We start from the raw sequence: 14,355 nt of genomic DNA on the forward strand, positions 1-14,355 counted from the left end.
GAGGTGTTTCGTAACCAAAAGGGATTCCACTCCCTGAATGTGCAGCTTGTTGTCGACCACAACCAAATAACCATGGCAGTAAATGCTAAATTTCCAGGCAGCATTTATGATGCACACATCCTGTGTGAGAGCGCTGTCTTTGACTGTTTAACAATCAGCCACAAGGTCATGGTTGGATGCTGGGGAATAAAGGATTTGGCCTTGCCAGTTGGCTCATCATCACCCTCCCCCCCCGAGCAGCATTACAACGAAAGCCATATAGCTGCACGCAATAGTCAAAAAGGCAACTGGAGTGCTGAAGCAGCATTTCAGATGCCTGGACCATTCTGGAGGCAGCATACAATACCACCCTGACTGAGTTTATTGTGGTGTGCTGCACATTGCATAACCTAGCTATAAGGAGAGGACAACAATTGCCAGATGGGGCTGCCGGTCCACCTCAGGAAGGAGTGGAGGCGGAAGAGGTAGATGAGGGGGAGGCTGGTGAGGACCTCAGGGAGGACAATCAGCCTGGCGATGAATCCATACCCACCCACCCAAGACTGGAAAAACCTCGTGGGAGTTACGTAGTTGCAAAACTCTTGCATCAGCAGCTCATAAATGAACGCTTTGCATGAACTTACATTGGGGACAGTCACAGTTAGAGTTACGTTTACGGTTACTGAAAGACAGCAGTTGCATTTGCGTTGAGTTACGTTTTATCCTTGCCTGGTCTGGCCTAGCCATTGTTTTACAACAGTTGCATTCATGTTTACCTTAACTTACGTTATTATATGACACTGCACAACAATTGTAAAGTGAAATAAAATGTTTTTTATTACAATAAATGTTTTAACTACTTTAAAAGAATGCCCAAACAGCAGGCCCCACCTCAACCCACACCCAACAGTAAAACAACAGCAACAAACAATCTGAACAATATCAACTAAATAAAAAACATTATTGTTTCCCTCCAGGTCCTGTTCCCCTGTGTCCTAGCCCCACCCGCCCGTTTTGGTCCCAGGGTGGTACCGAGACGATGCTGGCGTGTAGCGGGCAACGTCGAGACTTCCTGCCATGGTGGGGGTGGCAGTGGCGCGATCGCCTGTTGGTGGGGGGGGGGGGGGTGTTGGAGGGGAAGACGAAGCTGGGGAATCGCCTTCCGAGTCAGAAGGAAGTGCTTCCTCCTGACTCGCTTGTGTGCTGGTGCTTGTGGTCTGCGGCATCACAGCACCTTGTGGTGCAGTGCCGTGTTCCGTCAACAACGCATGCCGCAAGGCATTGGTGGCAGCGGTCTGCGCACGCAGCTCCACGAGCGTCTGCTGAGACACCCGGGAGAAATCCTCCATGAAGGCCACAAACACCTGGAGACGGTCGCGACTAATCGCAACGGTCTCCTCGTACAGTCAAGTCAAGCCCTCTGTGATCGGCCAGGGTAGGCGCGTGCTCACCTCGCTGACCCAACCTCCGTTGAGTCTGCGAGGGCACTAATGATCGCTGCACGCTGCTTGGTCCCGCTACCTCTCCATTCGAAGATGAACTCATGGCCACCGCAGGTCCCCCAGTTGAGCCAGTTTCCTGCATCAATTCCTCCTCCGTCTCGCTTGTCTCTTGCTCGTTCTCCTCTTCATCCTCCTCACCACCTGTGTTAATGAGCACTTCCAGCACTGGTGCCATTCTTGGTGGCTCCATTGGCGCCTCTGGAAAAGCACAATTAGAACAGAAGGGTACACATTAGTCTTTCGCTGTGCTGGCATACGTATGAGGAGAAGCACTACTACAATAAATGTGACCGAGACACCTTACAGATTAATGCATCATTTGGTAATATATATGGTAGTACATCTACGTGGAATTCAGTGCTCTAAAGAGCTGTGGAGGATGGATCAGAGAAGGGGACAACGGACAGATGGCCTGCTCCTGCTCTTATGTACTTATGTTCTTATGTTGTCAATCTGAGAGTAGCATGCATAACATGACATCATTCGTATTTTATAATTAAATTGCATTATATTACTTTAAACACTCACGTGGAGCACACATGGGCTCTGCAAGACCACGGGTGGTGGCCGAGTGGCTGTCGGTCCCCACAAGCGCCGCCGCTCTCTCCTCAATCGACGACAGCTCCTGGAAGCAGGGCCGCCTCTGGTGCACCTCTGCTCCCTCCTGTTGTTCGATAACTTCTTCTGCAAAAGTGACAAGAGAATGGCATGAGCTAAGATACTAAAAAGGATAGTCAACAGTTTCCAAAGTTATATGCTAATATAGGGCAGACAGTGAGCAAGGACAGCTCTTGCCCCAGTGTAAGTAACAGCAGCATGACAGACTTAAAAAGGGCACAGGTTCATAGCCCTGTCCGGATCTTAGCAGGGAATATATGTAATATATGTAAGAATAATAAGCTTAAATTCAATACAATTTGCATCTTTACAATAAAAAAATCCTACTTACTCTTGCCGAAGCAACCAGGCTGTTCCATCGCTTCCAGCACTGGTCGGCGCCCCTCGCCTCTGGTGGCAGCCTACAGTACCACCTTGACCAGGTCGCTGAGTTTATTATGGTGTGTTGCATGCTGCATAACCTAGCGATAAGGAGAGGACAAGTAATGCCAGATCAGGCTGCAGGTCCACCTCCAGAAGGAGGGGAGACAGAAGAGCCAGCCAGCAAGGATGGAGGCGGAAGAGAAGGGCAGGCAAGGACCTAGGGTAGTGGGATCAGCCTGGCGATCTAGCACCGGTATCACTACCCACCTCCCGAAGACCAGTACCCAGTGGCAGTTACACAGCTGCTAAGCTGTTGCATCAGCAGCTCATTTATGAACGCTTTGCATGAACTTTCATTGTGGATATTCACATTTTCATTTACAGTTACATCAAAAGTTTCATTTGCGTGGGGTTTCATTTTTGCCTTGCCTGCACTGGCCTGGCATCTGCATTAATGCTTAGCTTAAGTAAAGTATGGCTATAATAAAAGACTGAACAAATAATGATGAACAACTGTAAATATGTTATATGAAAATGTTATCCTTAATGTAACTAATGTCACTAAGAGAGAAGGCACAACAATTGTTGAATTCAATACATTTTTTTTTATTAACGAATTAATTTTCAAAAATTAGTTAACGACACCCTCCCTCCCCCCGCCCCCCAACTCACCCTTCCCCCAAACAACCATGAACATAGCATTAACAATTTAACAATGTAATTGAAAACACACCCCCCTCCCTACCTGCGGCCACGTTTCCCTCCGGGTCCTTTCCCACCCCATGTTCTTACCCCACCCACCCGTTTTAGTCTACGCATACCGACACGAACGCAGTGTGCAGCGTGGGATGGCAAGACTTCCTGCTGTGGTGGAGGTGACAGAGTGGATGCAGAAACCTGAGGCACCACTTCCGAGTCAGGAGGAACTGCATCCTCCGTACTCGCTCGAGTGCTCGGTGAGTGCTCGCTCCGAGCCGACACGACACCTTGGGGTGCAGTGCCGTGTCCAGCCAGCAACACATGCTGAAGGGCAATGGTTGCGGCGGTCTGTTCGCGGATCGCCTCCAACGTCTCCCGTGCTATCTCCGTTTGCATGGAAGACCAGTTGGAGAAGTTCGTGTTGAACTGGCTCCAGTTTGTGGAGAACTGGCTCCAGTTTGTGGAGAACTGGCTCCAGTTTGTGGAGAAACCCTCGAACCCCTGGATAAGGTCACGACCAATCATGACCGTCTCCCTGCACAGGGATATCAAGCACTCCGTCTGGCCGTTCAAGGTAGGCGATTGCTCACCTCGCTGACCCGACCTCCGTGGGGTCGGCGTGTGCAAAATGTCGCGCCTTGGCGTCGCCACCTGCACACCATTTGGTCTCGGTGCCTCATCCATCTCAATAGAGATGGCCGCAGGTTCTTCCGCCCCCACAAAAATGTTTGCTTCCTCCTCCTCCTGCTCCACACTAATTGGCTCATCTTCTTCCTCTTCCTCCTCTGAGGTGATTGCTGCTGCTGCTGACGGTGCAGGAGGAGTGGATGGCTGCAGTGAGACGACCGTATCAGGTTGACCTTAAAAAGACGAATGACACGTCTTAACAACTTATTAGGACATTAACGGTGATCATTAATAGCAAACATTACATATCAATATTTCTCAATAACCCATAACATAACAATAGTTTTCAATACCCCATATGCACAAGGACTGCCATGACATCATTCGTACATCAAGAGTACATGAAAAGTATATTGCATTATAATTATAGGACATTACATGCGTAACTTAGATTTTTAAAATGTCTCTAACAATGTTTGACACATTGCACAGTTCCCATTACTCACGAGACACAAGGCTGGGTTCGGCCACACCACGGGTCGTGACCAAACGGCTGTCATGTCCCACCAGCGCGACTGCAAGCTCCTCAATTTCTGACAGCGGCTGAAGCTGAGCAGAGCCGCCCCCCATCCTCCTCTGCTCAGAGCGGTTGATAGATATCTTCTTCTGCAAATGAGAAGAGAACATGGCATGGCATAAGCTAATGGACTTGGTAATAAACATTTAAGAATGACAGACTTAAATTCAACGCCGGAAATGCAATGTTCGATTAGAAATTTGCATTGCATTGCATATGAACAATATTTCATCAATATAAAATTCAACTTACTGTTAGGATGCATAAATTAATTCATAATTTAATTAATACAAGAAATAACTGAAATTCAAGCTTCCAATTAAAATTTGTATGCATCATTAAAATATTACATATATAACATTTTAAATATAATATGCAACTTACTCTGGCTGCTGCCAACAAGCTGTTCCACCTATTCCGGCACTGGTCAGGTGTCCGTATTTCGTTTGATGCCGATGTGACGACATCGGCAATCTCCTGCCAGATTTTTCGGTAGGCACAGGGTGGAGGTTTCCCATGCCCACCCCATGTCAAGTCGTCCCACCTGCCATGTACAATATTTACAAGTGCCTAGTTGGCCTCCTCGCTGAAGGATTTTGCCCTTTTTCTTTCGGTTTCACCCTCCATTTTGATATATAACTTTTAATATTAAAGTTTACAAATCATTTTTCAACTTTCTGGCCACTTCCACAATAATAAGTAAAAGAATATACATTTTTAGAAGTAAAAATAAATATTTTTGATCTCAAGATAATCAAACAAGCCCAACAAATCTCCTCTGCCTCTCTGCTTTCCTTCACTCACTTTGTCTCCACACACTCTCTCTGACCCTCCCTGTGCCTTCTGAGCATGTGTGATGACCCCTGACCTCTCAAAATGAGGCAAAGAAAGTCAATCAAAAAAGAATCCCCACATGCGCAGAACAGCGTTGCTAGGGAAGCTTTTTTTTTTAAACTTCCGTTTTCGGTGGGCGATTGTGAGATCGTCGAAAAATCACATCGCCGGGGTATGGCAGAGTGGAAAATCGGGGGGGAAAAAAAAGGGGTTTTGTGCCGGCGATCAGCAAGGCCGAGATGGAACAAGGGCCATTTTTTTTGGGCCTTAGCCACCTAGTGGAAAGTCTAGCCCTATATTTCTCTTTCTCACTCCTTTGTCTCTCTCCTCTCTCCTCATCCCTTTGCCTTCTGCGCATGCGTGGATGACCCCCTGACCTCCCGAATCACAGGAAAACTTGCTTGCAAAAAAAAAAAAGCCATGCGCAGAGGGCCATTGCTAGGGAAGCCTTGCTTTCCACATCGCTAAGGCCCATTTCACATCGCTGGGCTAGCACCCCCCCCAAAAAAAACAAAAGTAGCGATTCCAAAAATGGGCGATGTTCTAGCAATCCTGAAGGCTGAAACATCGCCCATTTTTTGGGACCTAGCGATCTAAGTGGAAAGTCCAGCCTTAAACAAATATTTGGAATCAGTCTTTACAGTAGAGGACACTAAAAATATCCCAACAGTGCATAGTCAAGGGGCTATGGGGGGGGGGGGGGGTGGGAGGAGGAAGAACTTACCACAATCACAATGGAGGTGGTACTCTGCAGGATAATAGGACTAAAGGCAGATAAATCCCCTGAACCTGATGGCTTGCATCCTAGGGACTTAAGAGAAGTAGCGGTAGGGATAATGGATGCATTGGTTGTAGTTTACCAAAATTTCTTGGATTCTGGGGCAGTCCCAGCAAATTGGAAAACTGCAATTGTAATGTCCCTATTTAAAAAAGGAGGCAGACAAAAAGCAGGAAACTATAGACCAGTTAGCGTAACATCTGTGGTTGGGAAAATGTTGGAGTCCATTATTAAAGAAGCAGTAGCAGGACATTTAGAACAGCATAATTCAGTCAGGTAGAGTCAGCATGGATTTATGAAGGGGAAGTCATGTTTGACAAATTTGCTGGAATTCTTTGAGGATGTAACGAACAGGGTGGATAACGGGGAACCAGTGGATGTGGTGTATTTGGACTTCCAGAAGGCATTTGACAAGGTGCCACGTAAAAGATTACTGCACAAGATAAAAGTTCACGGGGTTGGGAGTAATATATTAGCATGGATAGAGAATTCGCTAACTAACAGAAAACAGAGAGTCGGGATAATTAGTTCATTCTCGGGTTGGCAATCAGTAACTAGTGGGGTGCCACAGGGATCAGTACTGGGACTTCTATTTACTATTTACAATCTATATTAACAACTTGGAGGAAGGGTCCGAGTATAATGTAGCCAAATTTGCTGACGATACAAAGATGAGAGGAAAAGTAATGTGTGAGGAGGACTTAAAAAAACCTGCAAAAGGACATAGACAAGCTAAGTGAGTGGACAAAAATTTAGCAGATGGGAGTATAATGTTGGAAAGTGTGAGGTTATGCACTTTGGCAGAAAAAAAAAAATCGAAGAGCAAGTTATTATTTAAATGGAGAAAAACTGCATAGTGCTGCAGTGCAGCGGGACCTGGGGGTACTTGTGCATGAAACACAAAAGGTTAATATGCAGCTACAGCTTGGAATCTTGGCTTTTATTGCAAAGGGGATGGAGTATAAAAGCAGGAAAGTCTTGCTACATTTATGCAGGGTATTGGTGAGGCCACACCTGGAATACTGCATACAGTTTTGGTTTCCATATTTAAGAAAGGATATACTTGCTTTGGAGGTAGTTCAGAGAAGGGTCACTAGGTTGATTCTGGAGATGAGGGGGTTGATTTATGAGGAAAGGTCGAGATGGTTGGGCCTCTACTCAGTAGAATTCAGAAGAATGAGAGGTGATCTTATCGAAATCTATAAGATTATGAGGGGGCTTGACAAGGTGGATGCAGAGAGGATGTTTCCACTGATAGGGGAGACTAAAACTAGGGGGCATAATCTTAGAATAAGGGGCCACCCATTTAAAACTGAGATGAGGAGAAATTTCTTCTCTGAGGATTGTAAATCTGTGGAATTCACTGCCTCAGAGCTGTGGAAGCTGGGTCATTGAATAAATTTAAGACAGAGATAGACAGTTTCTTAACCGATAAGAGAATAAAGGAGTTATGGGGAGCGGGCAGGGAAGTGGACCTGAGTCCATGATCAGATCAGCCATGATTGTATTAAATGGCAGAGCAGACTCGAGGGGCCGGATGGCCTACTCCTGTTCCTATTTCTTATGTAATACTGCAGTGTGATTGGTGGTCCAGGCCAACATGAATCATTTTCCTACGCAAGGGGGCATCATCTCCCTGTAAGCTAGGCATGGACTGAAGACCTTTGCCGTTCGTCCGAAGGAAGCCTCCGACCGGAATTTTAGGCCCATTATTTGTGACAGTAACATACTTAGCGTGACTCCCTGCTGGGGTTCCTTACATAATCCTGGACAGCTATAATCATACTGATCTGCTGAGGCATGGTTTCTGCAGGATTACAGGATGTTTTTCTTTAGAACAGGGAACTGAAAACTGGATTTTCTTTCCCCCCCCCAACCCAACCACAGTTACTGTCTGATGTCTGAAATCCCTTCCAAAATATCTGGGGGTTTCTACCGCCTATTTAAACAATTGGAATTGGGTCTGCAAACCTCTGGCAAGGTTGCTGCATTAATGCTCAATAACAACCAAGTTGTGTTACTCGTTTCAGGCATTTTGTACACGAATATTTGGTACACGAATAAACACTGCGGCAGTGCAGTGACACAATAATGAAATACAAGAGGATGTGGAAGCTGCGCTCCGTCGGGATTATTCCTTGTACCTGCAAGAAAACACTTGTCAATGAAAAGCCAGCCAGCGCCGGGCCTGGAGGCTGGCACGGCCGCGGGACCACCCTCCGCCAGATTGTCTGGCCGTCTTATTAAAACCCGGCTGTTTAAAATCAAAGAGCAGAGATCTCACCTTGAGGAGCACGGGCATTTTGCCTGTGGCACTGCCCGGGATGTGTCTGTGCTTTGATGGCTCTGTCCCACCGATCTCACTACTTTCTGTGTTTGCTTCTCTCGTCGTTTCCTTGGGGAATGAGCAGGGTCCTGCGACACGCGCAGGTGCACTGAGAGCGGGGCCGATTTCAACCAATCAACGACCGGCTGTCCAAGAGCCTGGCTCTTAAAGGGACCACCGCCGCCGCCGCCACCACCAAAAGGCTCATTAAACTGGCCGGATTTTGCTCTCAGCAGCGAATGTTACACTTGCACTTGCCCACAGACTTTCTCGGGGAGGGGAGGGTTTGCACTGGGACTCCTATATTACAACAGTCACTACACTACAAAAGTACTTCATTGCCTGTAAAGCGCTTTGAGATACCCAGTGGTCGTGAAAGGTGCTATATAAATGCAAGGCTTGTTTTCTTTAACTTACTGTAAATTAGGGAGCCAAAAAGGTACAGGGGATTGATGACCTGTGTGAATAGGGAAAGCAACTGTGTATCTACTTAACCAATCAGATGAATGAACCAGAAAGTGTTACTTTGTCAAATCATATACAGAATGCATATGATTGGGAAGTAACGACTGGATTAAGAGAGAGAGAAAAGAGACAGAAATAAAAAGTTTAAAATTTAAAAAAATATATATCTCCAACAGTAATTAACACCTGATGGAATAGGACTTCACGCTTGTAAAATTTAATTTTCAGTGCCATAGAGGTTGTTTGGCAATAATTAAGACTTATCATACTATTAAATTATACTTACACTGGAATGGACAAGCCCTAACTTTTTCTGGCGGCTTTAGTGCGCATCTATGAGTAAGTGGAGCAACTTCATAGCTTTCAATGTATTTGAATAGTGAGTCTCTTCACGAGATACCATTATCGAGCAGCTTTTAGAGCAGGGCATCTCGGAGAGCAACTTTCTGATTTCCGCATTTAACTACGTGTGGACGCTGAAAGTTTCTGTCCGATTTCCATGTAAATAGTGGTGAGTACTGTTAGCCTCACTGTTATTTCACTGAAAAATCCACCCCATTGATACACTCAAACATTGCTGGCTAAAACAATGTCAACACTACCTGGAATTATGTACCTCAAAAGTGACTTTGAACTATGATTAATACTTACCATGTGCAGATTTTTAAGACTATGTCTGTATATATTTTGCTTTGATTAATGAATAACATCTATTTTTGATAAAGCAGTATTTTATTGATGACAGTTCATGGATGTTGAAATGTAGAAGAGTGAAACAGCTATAAGTCCTGGTCTTTGTTTTGCAATTTAAAAAAATATCATTTTTGCCCATTGTGAAATAGAAAAAGATTGATTTGCATTTATATGGCACCTTTCACAACCTTAGGCCATCCCAAGTGCCTTACAGCCGATTCAGTATTTCTAAAGTGTAATCGTTGCTGTAGTAGCAAATGTGGCAGCCAATTTAGCACAGCAAGACCTCACAAACAGCAATGTGATTATAACCAAATAATCTGTTTGTGATGTTGGTTGAGGGATAAATATTGGTCATTCTTCGAAATATTGCGTTGTGTATCTGTAAAGCATGCACTCCCATGTTCCGCCACCAGGGAGCACATCCCCTGAAGTCTCAAGGAATCCCAGCATCCCTAGGGAGCACTGTATATAAGCCGGCCCCTAAGGCCTGTTACTCACTCTGGAGTGTCTTAATAAAGATTGAGGTCACTGTTACTTTAACCTCCCTGTGTGCACTCTCATCTATGTTAGGAACACAACAACTGGCGACAAGTACACGAATCCAACGCAAAGCTGCAACAAACTGTGGGCATCCTGGAGAAGTTCTTGGAGAGTGATGACTGGGAAGCCTATGTCGAACGGTTAGACCAGTACTTTGTAGCCAATGAGCTGGAAGGAGAAGGAAGTGCTGCAAAAGAGAGAGCAGTCCTCCTCACGGTCTGCGGGGCACCGACCTACAGCCTCATGAAGAATCTTCTGGCTCCTGTGAAACCCACAGATAAGTCGTATGAGGAGCTGTGTACACTGGTTCAGAAGCATCTTAACCCGAGGGAGAGCGTGCTGATGGCGAGGTATCGAGTCTGTACGTACCAGAGATCTGAAGGTCAGGAAGTGGCGAGCTACATCGCCGAGCTAAGGCGACTTGCAGGACAATGTGAGTTTGATGGCTACTTGGAGCAAATGCTCAGACTTTTTTGTACTGGGCATTGGCCACGAGACCATCCTACGAAAACTTTTGACTGTAGAGACACCGACCCTCAGTAAGGCCATTGCGATAGCACAGGCGTTTATGTCCACCAGTGATAACACCAAACAAATCTCTCAGCACACAAGTTCTAGCAATGTTCATAAATTAACTGGAACTGTGTTTGCGAGCAGAAATGTACAGGGCAGAAACCACGAAGGTGCAACTGCCAGCAGGCCTCAGGTGACCCAAATGACTCAGAGTCCGCAACAAAGGATGAATGCAAGGCAACTCACACGTTGTTGGTGTTGTGGAGGCTTCCATTCAGCCTATTCATGCCGCTTCAAAGGGTATGTTTGCAAGAGCTGTGGAACAATGGGGCACCTCCGAGTCTGCAAAACCTGCTAACCACCACGTGCAGAGGAAGATTGGTCCATGGTGGACCAAAGCAATTTTGAGCCTCAGAGGAGGAAGATGTTGAAGTACACGGGGTGCACACATTTTCGACAAAATGTCCACCTATAATGCTAAACATAAAATTGAATGGCTTACCCGTAGCCATGGAACTGGACACTGGCACTAGCCAATCCATCATGAGTAAAAAGATGTTTGAGAGACTGTGGTGCAACAAGACACTCAGACCAGCCCTGAAACCCATCCACACGAAACTGAGAACGTACACCAAAGAGCTTATTACTGTCTTGGGCAGCACCATGGTCAAGGTCACCTATGAGGGCACGGTGCATGAACTGCCACTCTGGATTGTCCCGGACGATGGCCCCACACTGCTTGGAAGGAGTTGGCTAGGCAAAATCTGCTAGAACTGGGATGACATCCGAGCGCTATCACATGTTGATGAGGCCTCATGTACTCAGGTTCTTCACAAATTTCCTTCCCTTTTTGAGCCAGGCATTGGAAACTTTTCCGGGGCGAAGGTGCGGATCCACTTGGTCCGAGAGGCACGACCCATTCACCACAAGGCGCGAGCGGTACCTCACATGACGAGGGAGAGAGTGGAAATCGAGCTGGACAGGCTGCAATGCGAGGGCATCATCCCCCCCAGTGGAATTCAGCGAGTGGGCTAGCCCAATTGTTCCAGTACTCAAAAGTGATGGCACAGTCAGGTTTTGCGGCAATTATAAAGTAACTATTAATAATTTCTCGCTACAGGACCAATACCCGCTACCTAAGGCAGACGACCTATTTGCAACGCTGGCAGGAGGCAAGATGTTCACCAAGCTCGACCCGACTTCGGCCTACATGACGCAGGAGCTGGAGGAGTCTTCGAAGGGCCTCACCTGCATCAACACGCACAAGGGACTGTTCATCTACAACAGATGCCCGTTTGGAATTCGGTCGCCTGCAGCGATCTTCCAGAGAAGCATGGAGAGCCTACTCAAGTCGGTACCACGCACGGTGGTTTTTCAGGACGACATATTGATCACGGGTCGGGACACCATCGAACACCTACAAAACCTGGAGGAGGTACCCCAGCGACTGGATCGTGTAAGGCTGCGGCTGAAGAGGTCGAAATGCATCTTCATGGCAACAGAAGTGGAGTTTTTGGGGAGAAAGATCACAGTGGACGGCATTCGGCCCACAGACGCCAAGACAGAGGCGATCAGGAACGCGCCCAGGCCACAGAACATCACGGAGCTGCGGTCGTTCCTGGGACTCCTCAACTATTTTGGTAACTTCTACCAGGGTTGAGCCCCTACATGTGTTATTGCGTAAAGGTGAGAACTGGGTATGGGGAAAAAGCCAAGTAATTGCTTTTGAGAAAGCCAGAAACATTTTATGCTCCAACAAGCTGCTTGTATTGTATAACTTATGTAAAAGACTCATGCTTGCATGTGATGCATCGTCGTATGGAGTTAGGTATGTATTACAACAAGCTAACGTTGCGGGGAAGTTGCAACCTGTCACCTATGCTTCCAGGAGCTTGTCTAAGGCTGAGAGGGCCTACAGCAGGATTGAGAAAGAGGCATTAGCGTGTGTGTTTCGGGGTAAAGAAAATGCATCAGTATCTGTTTGGCCTCAAATTTGAGCTGGAAACCGATCACAAGCCCCTCATATACCCGTTCGCTGAAAACAAGGGGATAAATACTAATGCCTCAGCTCGCATACAAAGGTGGGCACTCATGCCATCCGCCACAGGCCAGGCACCGAGAACTGTGTGGATGCTCTGTCGGCTACCATTGTCCACCACGGAGGTGGAAATGGCGCAGCCTGCAAACTTGTTGATGGTGGCGCAGCCCGCAGACTTGCTGATGGCCAGGGAAGCGTTTGAAAATAATAAATCACCTGTCATAGCCCGCCAGATTAGGACTTGGACCAGCCAAGATCCTCTGCTGTCCCTAGTAAAAAAAACTGTGTACTGCATGGGAGCTGGGCCAGCATCCCCGTTGAAGAGCTAATCAAGCCATTCCAACGGCAAAAGGATGAGCTGTCCATTCAGGCAGACTGCCTGTTGTGGGGTAACCGTGTAGTGCTACCCAAAAAGGGCAGGGAGACGTTCATCTCGGATCTCCACAGCACACACCCGGGTATAGTAATGATGAAAGCCCGGTATCGACTCTGACTTAGAGTCCTGTGTACGGCAATGCAGCATATGTGCTCAGTTGAGCAATGCGCCCAGAGAAGCACCACTAAGTTTGTGGTCCTGGCCCTCTAGACCATGATCGAGGATCCATGTCGACTATGCGGGCCCGTTTCTCGGTAAAATGTTCCTGGTGGTGGTGGATGCTTTTTCAAAATGGATTGAATGTGAAATACTGTCGGGAAGCACCGCCACTGCCACCATTGAAAGCCTGAGGGCCATGTTTGCCATCCACGACCTGCCTGACGTACTGGTCAGTGACAACGGACCATGTTTCACCAGTGCCGAATTTAAAGAATTCATGATCCGCAATGGGATCAAAATGTCACCTCGGCCCCGTTTAAACCAGCCTCCAATGGGCAGGCAGAGCGAGCAGTACAATCAAACAGAGCCTCAAACGAGTCACAGAAGGCTCACTCCAAACCCGCCTGTCCCGAGTACTGCTCAGCTACCGCACGAGACCCCACTCGCTCACAGGGGTGCCTCCGGCTGAGCTACTCATGAACAGGACACTTAAAACCAGACTCTCGCTGGTTCACCCCAACCTGCATGATCAGGTAGAGAGCAGGCGGCAGCAACAAAATGTAAACAATGGTCGCGCCACTGTGTCATGGGAAATTGATCTGAATAACCCTGTGCATGTGCTAAACTATGGTCCCAAGTGGATCGCGGGCACGGTGATAGCTAAAGAAGGGAGTAGGGTGTTTGTAGTCAAACTAGACAATGAACAAATTTGCAGAAAGCACCTGGACCAAACGAGGCTGCGGTTCACAGACTGCCCTGAACAACCCACAGCAGACACCACCTTTTTCGAGCCCACATCACACACCCAAAGGATCAACGAGACCACGCCGGACCAGGAAATCGAACCCATCACGCCCAACAGCCCAGCAAGGCCAGGCTCACCCAGCAGCTCTGCAGGGCCAACAACACGCCAGCCCAGCAAGGGCACAGCCAACACACCAGAACAGACATTTGTACCGAGGCGGTCCACCAGGGAAAGAAAGGCTCCCGACCACCTCACCTTGTAAATAGTTTTCACTTTGACTTTGGGGGGGGGGTGATGTTGTGTATCTGTAAAGCATGCACTCTCATGTTCTGCCACCAGGGAGCACATCCCCTGAAGTCCCAAGGGATCCCAGCATCCCTTGGAAGCACTGTATATAAGCCAGCCCCTAAGGCCTATTCCTCACTCTGGAGTGTCTTAATAAACACTGAGGTCACTGTTATTTTAACCTCCCTGTGTGCAGTCTCATCTATGTTAGGAACACAACAAGTGCCATGGGAAC

General features: G+C 47.3%; 1 protein-coding gene across 1 annotated transcript; it reads right to left on the reverse strand.

Annotated features, from left to right (window-relative positions):
• Positions 1 to 2,721: 2,721 nt before the first annotated feature.
• LOC139281530 (uncharacterized) lies at positions 2,722 to 8,417 on the reverse strand. Its single transcript, XM_070901698.1, has 4 exons — positions 8,262 to 8,417; positions 4,295 to 4,454; positions 3,208 to 4,021; positions 2,722 to 2,908 (listed from the first exon to the last, which is right to left on the reverse strand). The coding sequence occupies exons 1-4, from the start codon at positions 8,277 to 8,279 to the stop codon at positions 2,722 to 2,724; spliced, it is 1,179 nt and encodes a 392-aa protein (XP_070757799.1). The 5' UTR covers positions 8,280 to 8,417.
• Between the last annotated feature and the right edge of the window lie 5,938 nt (positions 8,418 to 14,355).

The sequence above is a fragment of the Pristiophorus japonicus genome, chromosome 15 (assembly GCF_044704955.1).
Source record: "Pristiophorus japonicus isolate sPriJap1 chromosome 15, sPriJap1.hap1, whole genome shotgun sequence".
NCBI lineage: Eukaryota > Metazoa > Chordata > Chondrichthyes > Pristiophoridae > Pristiophorus > Pristiophorus japonicus.

Coding starts and splice junctions, on each gene's coding strand:
- LOC139281530 (XM_070901698.1), bottom strand. Junction 4,022..4,294: donor CGAACCCAGCCTTGTGTCTC/GTGAGTAATGGG, acceptor CGTCTTTTTAAG/GTCAACCTGATACGGTCGTC. Junction 2,909..3,207: donor GGAGGGAAACGTGGCCGCAG/GTAGGGAGGGGG, acceptor GCATTAATGCAG/ATGCCAGGCCAGTGCAGGCA.